General features: G+C 55.6%; 1 protein-coding gene across 1 annotated transcript in view; it reads left to right on the plus strand.

The window, feature by feature from the left end:
* SLC6A17 (solute carrier family 6 member 17) overlaps positions 1-8,563 on the plus strand; it is a 48,862-nt gene extending 40,299 nt beyond the window's left edge. Inside the window, exons 8-12 of the mRNA XM_044238872.1 lie at positions 188-380; positions 1,576-1,768; positions 2,244-2,403; positions 4,019-4,181; positions 4,611-8,563. Coding sequence (XP_044094807.1) covers positions 188-380; positions 1,576-1,768; positions 2,244-2,403; positions 4,019-4,181; positions 4,611-4,979 — 1,078 coding nt within the window. The 3' untranslated portion in view covers positions 4,980-8,563. The remainder of the gene's footprint in view (positions 1-187; positions 381-1,575; positions 1,769-2,243; positions 2,404-4,018; positions 4,182-4,610) is intronic.
* Positions 8,564-12,651: the final 4,088 nt, after the last annotated feature.

The following is a 12,651-nucleotide window of genomic DNA, read 5'->3' on the forward strand; positions in this document are numbered from 1 at the left end:
CAGACGCAGAGTCCCTGTCCTCCCGGGGGTGGAGCTCTCTCTGTCCCCGGCTCTGGATCCCAGGCTCAGACTCAGAAGTGTCTCCATCGATGGCCTGTGGGGCTTCCTGCCTGGGTGCCTGGGAGGTGCCTCTGGGACTGTGCCCACCCTTGCCTTTTTACCTGTCCCTTTTCGCTTTGTGCTGCAGGAATGCTGAGAAAATCCTGGGGTACCTCCATACCAACGTCCTGAGCCGGGACCTCATTCCGCCCCACGTCAACTTCTCACACCTGACTGCCAAGGACTACACGGAGATGTACAAAGTCATCAGGGCCGTGAAGGAGGACCGTTTCGCCTCCCTGGGCCTCGACCCCTGCCTTCTGGAGGACGAGCTGGACAAGGTGTGGGACAGGCTGCCCTTCCCAGCTGGGGTGGGCAGGAAGTCAGATGTGGGAACATGGGACCCAGAGATGGGACTCGGGTGGCTGGAGCTCTCAAGCAGGCCTCAGAAGGCTGCCTGGGACGCGTTCACTTGCTTGAGAAACAAGGACGAACTAGGGATCCAGGGAGGGAGAGAGGAAAGGGATCAGCTAAACCCCTGCCCCGAGGTAGGCTGTCTCGAGGAGGAAATGAGGCAGACACATCTGGCATTGAAATCACAGGAATTGTACAGAATGGTGCTCAGATTCATCGAATGGGTTTCTGAGTGGGGGGAGGAGAGTCAGTGCTGTCTGTAATGTCCTTGTGACTGTGCTTTGTACATGGCTCACAGAAAATAAGCATTTCTATTAGTGTTTACCCTCTGCTATCTCTCCCTCTTTGGCCCTCAGGCCAGTGCTATGGATACTAGGATGGTAGCCGTTTTTCTTATACAATAGGACCTCAATAAGAGCCAAGTGACAAGAAAGACACACTCATACAGTTGGAGGAGGTGTTCCCTCACCTCATGGGTCCTTACAGGACAACAGAAAAGTGACGTCAGTGGGCAGTGTGTGGTCACTTGCCCCATGAGCAGGGGCCCAAGCTTTAACACAGTAGCTCTCTCTCGGCTACCCATCAGAGACACCTGGGGACTTAATAAAACCCAGATACAAGCTCTACCCCCAGACCTATCAAAGCATTGTCTCCAGGGTGAGACCCAGGCATTGGTGTTCTAAAGGCTCCAGTATGGTCCCATTAGGCAGCTGAGGCTGAGCCCACTCTATGAAAGTCTGGAGCTGAGGGCTAGGAGCTCCTGAAGTTGTGTCTGGAGCAATCAGGGAAGACTTCCCAGAGGAGGAAGGTCTCAAGCGGGGCGTTATTTCTAAATGTGAGCATCTCCATCTGAATCACCTGGGGTCCCTGTCCAAGGCGTAGCTTCCAGATCCCACAGGTGAACTTCTAAATTGGTATCTTACTCCCTGGGGTAGGGCGGATTCTGATACTCACCCAAGTTTGAGACCCACTAGCGGAAAGACAAGGCATTAGGCGAGGGCACGGATTCCTGTGAAAGAGGGGAGAGTTATTCTTAAAGCTCTGGGGGCAAAGATAAGAGGGCACGGGGCTTCCAGGAGTGGCATGGGCCTCACTGAGCCCTCACCTGGGCCCCACCCTCAGTCTGTGCAGGGCACAGGGCTGGCCTTCATCGCCTTCACCGAGGCCATGACGCACTTCCCTGCCTCCCCGTTCTGGTCTGTCATGTTCTTCCTGATGCTTATCAACCTGGGCCTGGGCAGTATGATTGGGACCATGGCTGGCATCACCACACCCATCATCGATACCTTCAAGGTGCCCAAAGAGATGTTCACAGGTAACTCCTCCTGGCAGCCCCTGCTGGCCCGGTGGGCTGCCCTCAGGGACGACAAGCAGGACAGGCCTCTGACTTAGACAGACTCCATGCTGAGAAGGCTCCCCGCTGCCCTCACTGGGATGCAGTTGGAGCCTGGCTTGCCTCCCAGAGAAGAGCACTCAAGAGCCAGGAGAAGGCTGTCTGGGAATCTGGACCCAGCCTGAGCTGGGGGTGGCCTCTTCCTCGGGTCATTTGCCCCTCTCTCTGAGGGCCTGCTGAATCCTCTTGGGCAGGGGTGTCCTTCCCCGTGCCAGCCTGCACCTGTTCCATCTCTCCTAAAGGAGTGGGGGCTCAACCCCAGCACCGGATCCCTCCCCACTTGAAGGCCTTCAGGGAGGAGGGGTGGGAAGGGAGGGGCCTGGGTGCCCCCCTAACCCCTCCGGGCCCCACCTACCCTGCGCCTGTGCCCCCACACCGGCCTCCCGGCTCTCTGTAGTGGGCTGCTGTGTCTTTGCATTCTTCGTGGGGCTGTTGTTCGTCCAGCGCTCCGGAAACTACTTTGTCACTATGTTTGATGACTACTCGGCCACCCTGCCGCTGACCGTCATCGTCATCCTTGAGAACATCGCCGTGGCCTGGATCTATGGAACCAAGAAGTAAGGGGGCCACGGGGAAGGGTGGGATGGGAGGAGGGGTCTGTCCTCTCCTGGCCCCCTGGAGAGTGCCATGTTCCCCCGGGCTGCTTCTGAGTGGGACAGGAGATCACAGAGACAGAATGTAAGAGCTGAGAGTGCCCTCAGAGATCCTCAGGGAAACTGAGACCCAGAGAGAGGACGTGACTGCCAAGGGTCATGTGGCTGGTGAGAGGCAGAGCCAGGCTGAGCATGTGAGTCTCCTGGGTTCAGGTCCTGGCATTGCCCTAAACTGCCTTAAATTACCATAGCCCCCTTACCTGAGACCCAAAACTCTTCAATTTTGTTAACTTTGTTGAGCACTTAGTGGGTATCTAAGAGGGATCCACCCTCAAAGAATTCTGGAACTTCAGCAGCCAGAGGCCGTTTTCAGGTGATCGACCTCGGGGTGTGCGACAAGGTGTGGTTAGGGCGGGAAGTGTGGGGTCAGGTCGGGTCAGGGAAGTCAGGAGTAAGAAAGGATTGGGTCTCGTGGCCTGAGCCTAGGGCAGAGCCACACTCCCCATTAGCCCCTAGCCTTGTTCCTCATTTAACAAATCTGTGAGCCTGGGAAGCCCCAGGGCCAGGCCCCTCCCACTCTCTCTGCAAGGCCCAGGGCTCCCCTGATGGCTGTCAGAATCAGGCTCTCTTATGGCCTTGGCTACAGTTATCTCCTTCCTACAAGAACGCAGGTGCGGCCCAATGGTGGGTCAGGAGCAGCCCTGGGATTCATGGTTGGAAGGGGCTCTGACTCTTCTGCTGTCTGGTGAAGACCCTGCACACCTTCTCAGAATATTATTTTTAGGTGGACAAAACAAAATAGATAGTATACTATAGGAAATGAATGAAGTTGAAAAACAGCAAAAATACTGTTTTAAAATCTGGTATGGTAATGTATGTGCAGTTTTTTTCATGTATGTATTATTTTTACTGCATTAAGCCAGAAGATTTCGCTAGGGTAATAATAACGGTAATTGTGAAATAGTGATGGAATATAAATGACGTTTGTAGGTAGGTTCAGTTGTAATGTGATAGAGAGATACATGTCATTGTGGCTAATACCACGGTGGTGGTTTGCATTTATAGTAGAAAGAAACGCAAGGTTTCAGTTAGGTGTTGTTCAAGTAGAGATGATTTTTTTCTTATGACATTCATATACACAGCGTGCAGCTACGGTCATCCCACCCGCAGACCCCGAGGTTAGAAACCCCAAGTCAGGGCCTCTGGACTCTACGGAAGTGCACTTCACCTTCTTTCCAGCAGGGGGAGACCAGGCCCAGGCCAGTGTGAATGGGGCGGGGCGCATGGTGTCCGCAGAGGTCCTCAGGTGCCTGCCCCGCTGCCCGGCGTGTCCCGCGGATTATACCATATCCCTGGGTGCGATGTGACGTGAGGTATTCAGAGGAGGTTAGCAGGTGACACCAGAGCCTGCCCAGAGGCCAGCTGGGCCACCAAATAATAAACTGGTATCCCTCGATGTGAGGAATGGAAGAGTCTGGGAGGGAGGGATTGGTCAGTAAAGGTTTCCTGGAGGAGGCGGTGGTGGGGGGATGCGCAGGTGCAGTGGGGATGCCAATGCTGGGCCCTCTGCTCCTGGCAGGTTCATGCAGGAGCTAACGGAGATGCTGGGCTTCCGACCCTATCGCTTCTATTTCTACATGTGGAAGTTCGTGTCTCCACTGTGTATGGCTGTGCTCACCACGGCCAGCGTCATCCAGCTGGGGGTCACGCCCCCAGGTTACAGTGCCTGGATCAAGGAGGAGGTGAGGGGGACCTGAAAGCCCAGGGTCACTTTAATACAACAGGTAATAGAGATGAATCCTCAGAGGGTAGCTGCTGTGTGCCAGGCCCTGCCAGGACCTCTGTCTTTACAAGAGCCGGGAGAGAGAGGTGGCACTATCCCCTAGCACACATGGGGAGACCGAGGCTCAGAAAGGTTGACACACTCGTCCAGGTCTCACCCGTGTTCTCTCTCCATGTCTGGAGCAGAATCACCCACCCATTTTACAGATGTAGAAACTGAGACCCAGGGGAGCTTGGCCCCTTAACCTAACTAAAAGAGCGACAGTGAGGGCCTCCATCGCTGGCCTGGCCAGGATGGCAAGGGGTGGGGTGGGAGAGGGCAGGAAGAGACGGGCCTGGAGTTCCTGGAGGGTGAGCTCCTCACAGCCCTCATCCCCACCCCCCACCAGGCAGCCGAACGCTACCTGTACTTCCCCAATTGGGCCATGGCACTCCTGATAACCCTCATCGTCGTGGCGACCCTGCCCATCCCCGTGGTGTTCGTCCTGCGGCACTTCCACCTGCTCTCCGACGGCTCCAACACCCTCTCGGTGTCCTATAAGAAAGGCCGCATGATGAAAGACATCTCCAACCTGGAGGAGAACGATGAGACCCGCTTCATTCTCAGCAAGGTGCCCAGTGAGGCGCCGTCCCCCATGCCCACCCACCGCTCCTACCTGGGGCCTGGCAGCACGTCCCCCCTAGAGACCAGCGGGAACCCCAATGGACGCTACGGAAGCAGCTACCTCCTGGCCGGCACCCCTGAGTCGGAGCTGTGACCACCACCCCCCACCCCCTGCCTGCCTCTCCCCCACCACGCCCATCCAGCCTGCTTGTCCCAACCTGGCCTGTCTTCTTAGGCCAGGCCCTCTGCCCAAGGAGAGGGGGTCTGCCCTGCCTCATCCCCCACCCCAGTCCCAGCCAGCTTCCCCCTACACCTGAGCAGGGGCTGGGAGAGACTCTGTCCCCAGTGCAGGCTCCCAACTCGTCTAACCTCCTGAGATCCTCTCACCAAACTGCAGCTGACTAACTCAAACAGTCCAGAAGCCCTGATTCCCAGCACAGGAGAGATGGCAAGTGGCCATTGTAGGGGTCACACCCCAACACCTTCTCTCTCTCTGTAACCTGGCACTTGTAGGTCTTAAGTCCTGGCCATCCCTCTGTGCTGATGAGAAGCACCCGGTGGGGTTAGGATGCTGATGATTTATCCTAGGGGTGATACATCTCAGGGGCTGATTTAAGATTGGGGATGGGACAATTGTGCCAGGACTCAGGGCTCAGCCTTGGGATGGAATCTCGTAGAAGTCGCCAAGTTCTGTTTTGCGAGGCAGATGGCACGCTCTGCCTTGAGTGCCAGCCTTGGCCTCAGAAGGGGGCTAGACACGGGGGCCCCCTCAGCCCGAGGCTCTGGGTGGGATCTCTCGTGTCCTTGGCCCTGCCTGGGGCAGGGTGTGTCCTGTCACATCCTGCCTGGGAGGGTGATGATTGCTCGGGACCCTTCCCCACCTCCATTCGGGCTTTGCCTGCCCTCTTTGTCCCCACCCGGGAGCCCACAGTTGTGGCCTGTGCCTCTTTCCTCGAGAGAGGAGGGGACAGTACACAGAGAGGTTTCCAGAGCACACCTGATGGTTCACAGCACAATTCAGTTTGGAGCACAATTGTGAAGCACATTCCCTTACCTGGGGCCCAACTTCCTTGCTTGCGGCAGCTTCTCTCCTGGAATGGGGGTCCCTGGAGCTCAGGGGCTCATACCCAGGAAACCTCACACCTGGGGAAAGACGGTTAATTTCACTGCCCCTTTGGGCTGCCGCTTATTCTCCTTGTGCGTGGTGTGCCCGTCTTGTGCAAATAACCTTGGGAACCTTCCCCAAGATGCCCAGCCTGTGGTGGGGAGGGCACAGACAGTGCGGTGGACACTAGAGGCTGCCAAAGGGAAGGGCTGGTCTCTGTTCTGGGGCCCAGCACCCCCAGCACCCCACCCACCCTGACCTGAGGCCTCCCCTGGAAGAGAGCTGCCCTCAGAACGCAGGCTGGGAGGATCAGAGCCTGGATGGCGAATCGTGTCTGTAGAGCGACGGACGGCCCGGTGGAGGGACTGGTGTATGGTGCGCAGCTGTGGATGGATGGCACACATGCAGGCACGCCAGGGCGGCCCAACTCCATCTGTGAGCGCCATGGTGGGTGGAGTGGCTGCAGGCCACAGTGCTAGGTCTCAGCACCTTCACGGAAGGTCCTGAATTCTTCCCGTGTTCTCAGCACAGGGAGGGACAGACAAGACCCAAGGTTTCCTCCTTCATCCCTTAGCCCCTTGGTCCAACCCCCCCCCAACCCCTACCTTCCCTGGGGGGGTCCTTCCTCCCACCCTGCCATTTCCTCGACTCATCCCTTCCCCACAACTACTCCCATTTCCAGCCCTCCAGCCACACCCATCCTTTCGGAGTGTGAGGGGAGAAGGAGACCCACGTCTCCCCAAAGACATGAGCCTTTGGGGGACAACATCCCGCCCGAGGCACCCTCACCTAACGCCTCCTGCCTGGTCCCATGCCTAATCCCGGCAGATTTAGCAACAGGAAAAGCAAGGCCCCGGGAGAGACACTGTACTATATATACTCTTCTAGTCTATTTCTATTGTATATTCAATCTGTACACGTGGGTGTAAATGCGGTTAACTGACAAACCCCATATTCTGCCGTGGCTCGTGGGCTATTTTCATCCTCAGTGCTGTACAGATCTATTTTCATTGTATATTTGATATATTTTTAATTTTGTAGCGTGTGGCTGGGCCAGGCCCCAGCCCGCCAGCCTGTATCGGGGCGGCGGAGCTGGGCCGTCTGCTTGGATCACAAGAGCTGGGTCGTGCTTGCAGCCTTCTGCCGTAGGCCAGGCCCCGTCCTGGCTGTGTCTCCGCTGTGTTAGACATAGGGCCTGGAGCTTGGCGCGTGCACGTGTGTGTGTATGTGTGTGTGTGTGCGGCGGGTGCGCCTAAGTGGGTGTGGGTGCGTGTAGGGTGATTTGTGATTCCCAGGGTTCACCACGTTCCTGAAGACCACACTGCCCTCCCCCTGCCTCCTTCTCCTCCCAGCTCTGTCAGGCAAGGCCTCTGGGCAGGGTGCTGTGGGGAAAGGCGGGTGTTTCGTGCTGGGGACTCCTTGCCTTCACGCCCCTGGGCTTGCCAGAAGCAGAGAAGGAGGGGCTCTGGGCCGAAGAGCTCCTAAATCTGTTTTCTAGCTAACCTCTCCCTGTTCCTCCCGGACTCATGAGCTCTTCATCCTGAGGAAAAGCACTGGGTTTCTTGAGATGGTGACACCTCAGGAGAGCAGCTCGTGGCGCCTCTGTCCCGCATTTGTCCTTGAGATGGTTCTGAGAGAGTTCTGAAAGGAACAGCTGCCCTTCCCCTGAGCTTCAGTCCTCAGGGCAGCCGGGAGTGAGGCGACGCCTGTGGGGGAGTCAAGAACAGGTGGGGCATCTGATGAGGTATGATCCCTCCCCAGATGCCCTGGAGGAGCAGGAGGGGGCCAGAGAGGGGCAGGCCCCCACATCCCTGTGCAGGGTCCCCATCCCTTACTGGTTTTGGTGCTGTCCAAGCAGTGCCCACAGGGGACAGCGGGCTCAGGGCAGGGCGGGGCATGCCTGGAAGAGTCCCCTGGTCCCTGCCCCTTCCTGTCCTCCAGCCCCAGTCACCAGCTTCTTGCTCAGGGAGCCCTCTCCACTGAGGCAGCGTGAAGCCCGAGATCCAGATGGGGATGGACAGGGAGGGCATTCTAGCTGATACCAGCGGGGTGGGCCTCGGCCCTCCAGCAATAAATCTGAGGGGACTTGCACTCTCCTAGTGCCGGGAGAAGGCTTCCTGAGTCACCTGCCATCGGCTAAGGCTGGGAGCTGGAAGCTGCATGGTGCCGGGCCCTGAGCAGGCCTACAGTATTATGGGCAGGGGCTCCCCTCCAGTCCCTCCTCACAGCTGCATCCCTCTCCCCCCACCAGAGTACTCCCATGGTGGAAAAGAGGAGAGACAACAGGTTAGAAAACACCTGACTCCCGGAGCATCCACTAGGCCCTGAAACTGGGGGCCTGCTGCCCCCTCACTGGAACCTAACGACCAGAGGTGGGGAAGAAGGGCCCAGGGTCCCTCCTCAACCCGAGTGCTGCTTTGTACAGACCCAAGCACATACAGCTGGTATCACTTTTGGTTTGGGTACAAGTTTAGAACAGTTCAAGTCCATGTGCCCCGTGACTGGCCAGAGCCCTGGGTGAAGACCACTGAACCCAGGGGAGGGGATGAGGCATCATCAGCCCTAGATCCCCTCCTTCCTCTCTTCACCGCCCCCCACCCATGGTGTACAATAAAGTGTCTGTTCTTACCAAACCCTTCCTGTCTTTCTGACCTTCTCTGGACTCCGGGAGAGGGGATGGGAAGGCCAGAGATCCCAACAGAAGCTCTGGAGGACAAGTGTGGGATGGGATGGGGCAGAGAGGACTGTGGTGGGGTTGTGGGTGCTGGCTGGCTGAGGAGTTCGGGCACAATGAGGAGGGATGCATGTTTATTTTCCTGAGAATCATCTTGGGTGATTCTTGTAGCAGGCCTTTCGGGGGTCCAAGTCCTCCACACACAAAATCTCACATGAACAGCTTCAGAGGGAGGTGTTTTGTGCTCCGGGTTTTCCCAAGGAAGGAGAATGAGGCTCTGTCTGACATGAGAAAGGTGCTTGGTGCTTGTGGGGTCTTGTGGGGGTAAATCCTGCCTTAGTGCCAGGAAGAGCGGTACCTATCACTCTGCAAGGAAGGGCACAGGTGGAAACCCACCTAGGGATGAAGAGCTGGGGGCTGGGAGAGAGGAGAGGGATGGTAGGGGGCTAGAGGGGTCACGGGGAGCCACATTCTAAGTTCTCATCTTTTGCAAATTTCAGCGGAAGGTAAGGCGCCCCCTACCGCACCCCACTCCAGTCTGGAATGCTGCTGTCTCACCTTCCCCCGCCCCGCCCCCACACCCAGGACTGCATGTACAGCCTAGGTCCCCCAAGCAGCCCTCCGATTCCTTCTCCTGCTTTGAAGAAAACAGTGTCATTCCAGAAATAGCCACCAGATGGCAGGAAAACCTTTCCCTTCAGACCTTCAGACTGACCCTTCTTTCCAACTCCAGCACTTCGGCCTTTGTGGATTAGTTTGACTGTTGAATGAGCATATATTAAGTGTCCACAGTGACAGGTCACATGCCAGTGATGGATGCACAAAGATAAGTAAATTGTCCTGTTGTCCTGAGTTTTCTGAAGGGAATACCTCTCCTCACCATCCCCAGACTCCAAATCATCCCACTGAACCTCTCAATTCTGAAAGTCTCTGTGCTGAAAATGTCCTTCCTTGTAAATTCATTCAGTCATTTGTTTGAAGGGAAGGGTTTTGGTTGAAATGTCGACCCCCCGCCCTGTTCCTGCAGGAGGTGCACATAGACCCACTAAGAAGCAGTGGGTGTGAAGGAGCTATGGAGTCTGACTCTCCAAGTTCAAACTGAAATGCCAGCTGGACCTCCTGCCTCCCGGGAGACCTAGGGCAAGTTATTTAACCCCCCTAAGCTTAAATGTCCTAGTCTGTAAAATAGGTATAATGAATGAATTGGATGGGATTATGCGTGTTGCTATAGATCAAGTTACCCCAAATCTTAATGGCTTAAAGCAACCATTTTATTCTATCTTGTGGGTTTGGGGTAAGAGATTCGGGCAGGGCTTGTCTGAGTGACTCTTCTGGTGGCAACCGAGGTCCCTCAGCGGTGTTGAACTGCAGAGAAGCTGGTCTGGAGGGCCCGAGGGAGCCTCACTCACATCCATCCCGATGAACTCAGCTGGGACTGTCCCCAGAAGAGTGTCACACCCGGCTTCTCCAGCATAGTGCCTCTCTGGGTGGCCAGGCTTCTTAAGTGATGGCTCAGGGTGTCCAGAGAGGCCCTTTCAAAAGAGAAGAGTGGGAGCTGCCAATTTCTTAAGATGAGGGCCTGGAAAATGACACAATGTCTCTTCTGCTGTGTTCTATGATCACAGTATCTGCCCAGGGTTAACGGGATGGCATATAGACCCCTCTTGCCAATGGGAAAGGGGGGGCCAATAGAACTTATGGCAGCCCATGTCCCAGGCCCATCATGGGGTGCTAGGGATTTGCAACCATTGACATCTGGGTGGGAGCTTTCTCCTTGGAGGGATATCAACTTACAGACACAAAAGTGGGAGCACAGAACAGGTTTGTTCTGATGCGGAGGTGAGTGTCTGAGCTGGAGCTGTGGGAAGACCTGAGAACAGCTCATTCTGCCCCGAGTTTGCCTGGGGCAGGTGGCATGCCTCGGTTTGAATCATGGCTTTGTCACTGACTGTGTGAACCTAGGCAGGCCACAAGCCTCTGGACCTCCATTTCTAGTCTGTAAACGGAGCATGGCAATCAGATCTCTTCTGCACAGGGATTGCTGTGAGGGAAAAAGGAACTCCTTCTGGAACACCTCCTAGAATACAGTGTAGAATTCTTTCCATACTGGAATACAACAAGTACTCATTAAACAGTTGCTTCCTTCCTTTTTGCAACTGGAGTAAGTCCAGGGGGGCCTGTCTCATTCTGGGGGGTCCCATCACCCGTGCAATGAACCATTCTCACAGAGCCGTTCAGAAAGGACGGTTTCAGCCCCAAACCCAAAGAAACTAAGAAAGGAGGGGCAAGAAGGCATTGTTTCTAAAGAAGGGAGTATCATTGATCCTACACACTGCCCTGCTCCCCGCAGAAAATAGCTACAGCCAGCCCCACAGCCTCAGCCCACCTGTAAGGGCTTGCGTCAGGGTTGAACGATTCCACACACCACAGGATGTGGTGGTTTTTAAAAAATGGCCTCGGGGGCACCTGGGTAGCTCAGTCGGTTAAGCATCTGCCTTCTGCTCAGGTCATGATCCCCGGGGTCCTGGGATTGAGCCCCCTATCGAGCCCTGTATCGAGCCCTGGGCTCCCTACTCAGTGGGGAACCTGTTTCTCCCTTTGATTCCCGGCCCCTGCCTGTGCGCTCGCTCTCTCTCTCTCTCTCTCTCTCTCTGTGTGTGTCAAATAAATAAATAAATAAATAAAATCTTTTTTTAAAAAAATGACCACAATCCTTTAATACTTCAAGTGGAGTCTGTGTTCCTCCCCTCGAATCTGGGTGAGTAAACGTCTCCCGGGACCCACAGAGCACAGCAGAAGTGATGCTATCTGGCTTCCGAAGCTAGCTTAGGAAAAGACATGCCACTTGTACCTGGCATTCTGGGGCTAGTGGTTCTAGGGGAACCTGGCCGCCACGTAGAAGTCCAACTGCCCCAAGGCTGCTAGAGGAGCTGTGTGTTTGGAGGCAGTTCTGTCAAAAGGCGCAGCTCAATTCCCAGCCGACGGCTGCCATTACTGTGAGCCATGGGAGCATGCCGCAGTGAGCGTGCAGCCCTGCTGAGCTCGAGAGGTCGGCAGCCCCCGTGGACTGCAGCTGCAGGAGGGACCCGAAGCCAGAACTGTCCAGCTGAGCCCTTCTGACCCGCTGCTCCAGAGTATCCTGAGCAAAATAAAATGCTTGTCATTTTGACACCACTAAATTCTGGGGGACATTTGTTTCACAGCGATAATAACCAGAACATGAAGCCTAGTGATGATCTGGCCCAACTTCCTTCTAGAACAATCGCAGAACCTGAGGCCCAGAGAGGACAAGAGTTCGACCCAGAATTCCCGCAAGCAAATGGGGTGTGTGTGTGGGGGTGGGGAACCAGGGCTGACACCTGGGTTTCTTGACTCCCAGTCTAGAGAATGCAAGTTCTGACTGGGAGGGCTTCTACCTTTTCCCCATCTTATCCCACCTTACGAGTTCCATGAGTCAAGCATGAACTAAGTGTTCTGAATCCTAAGGATTGTGCTAAGCACTGGGAATAAGGATCAGGCAGGGGCCATCTGCCTCACATAGGCACTCATAATCTGACTTGGAGGTCCCACCACTGGCATTCATTACCCACTGGTATCAGGCACCCAGGTGCATTCTTCACTGACATTGTCCTTTGTGGGAGGAGACCCGGGAAATGGGGAGAAGATGATGTCTGTCACTCAACAGCAAACCATTATTAAGATTACTCCACGCCAGCCACAGTGCCAGGGGCAGAGCAGAAAGACTCAGTGGCGATCCACCCTGCAGCTCCCTGGGTCAGAGCTGGCCGGCTTCTGGGTCTCTCCATTCTTCCCAGGGCTGGCCCAAGCAGGGAGGGATCCCTGGGCTTCATAAGCGTCCAAGAGGAGCCAATGTTGGGTCTGCCTCTCCAGACAACGGCTTCCCCTTTCCCCAGGACACTGCTGGAGCGGGCTGGGACCGTCATAACTAATTAACCAGTCTAATGGAATGAACCAGTTTTGTTGGAATTTAGCCCAGGTGGGAGGAATCTGTACTTTTCTAGATGGAGAAATGCTGAGTGCCAAGAA

The sequence above is a fragment of the Neovison vison genome, chromosome 2 (genome assembly GCF_020171115.1).
Source record: "Neovison vison isolate M4711 chromosome 2, ASM_NN_V1, whole genome shotgun sequence".
Lineage (NCBI taxonomy): Eukaryota > Metazoa > Chordata > Mammalia > Carnivora > Mustelidae > Neogale > Neogale vison.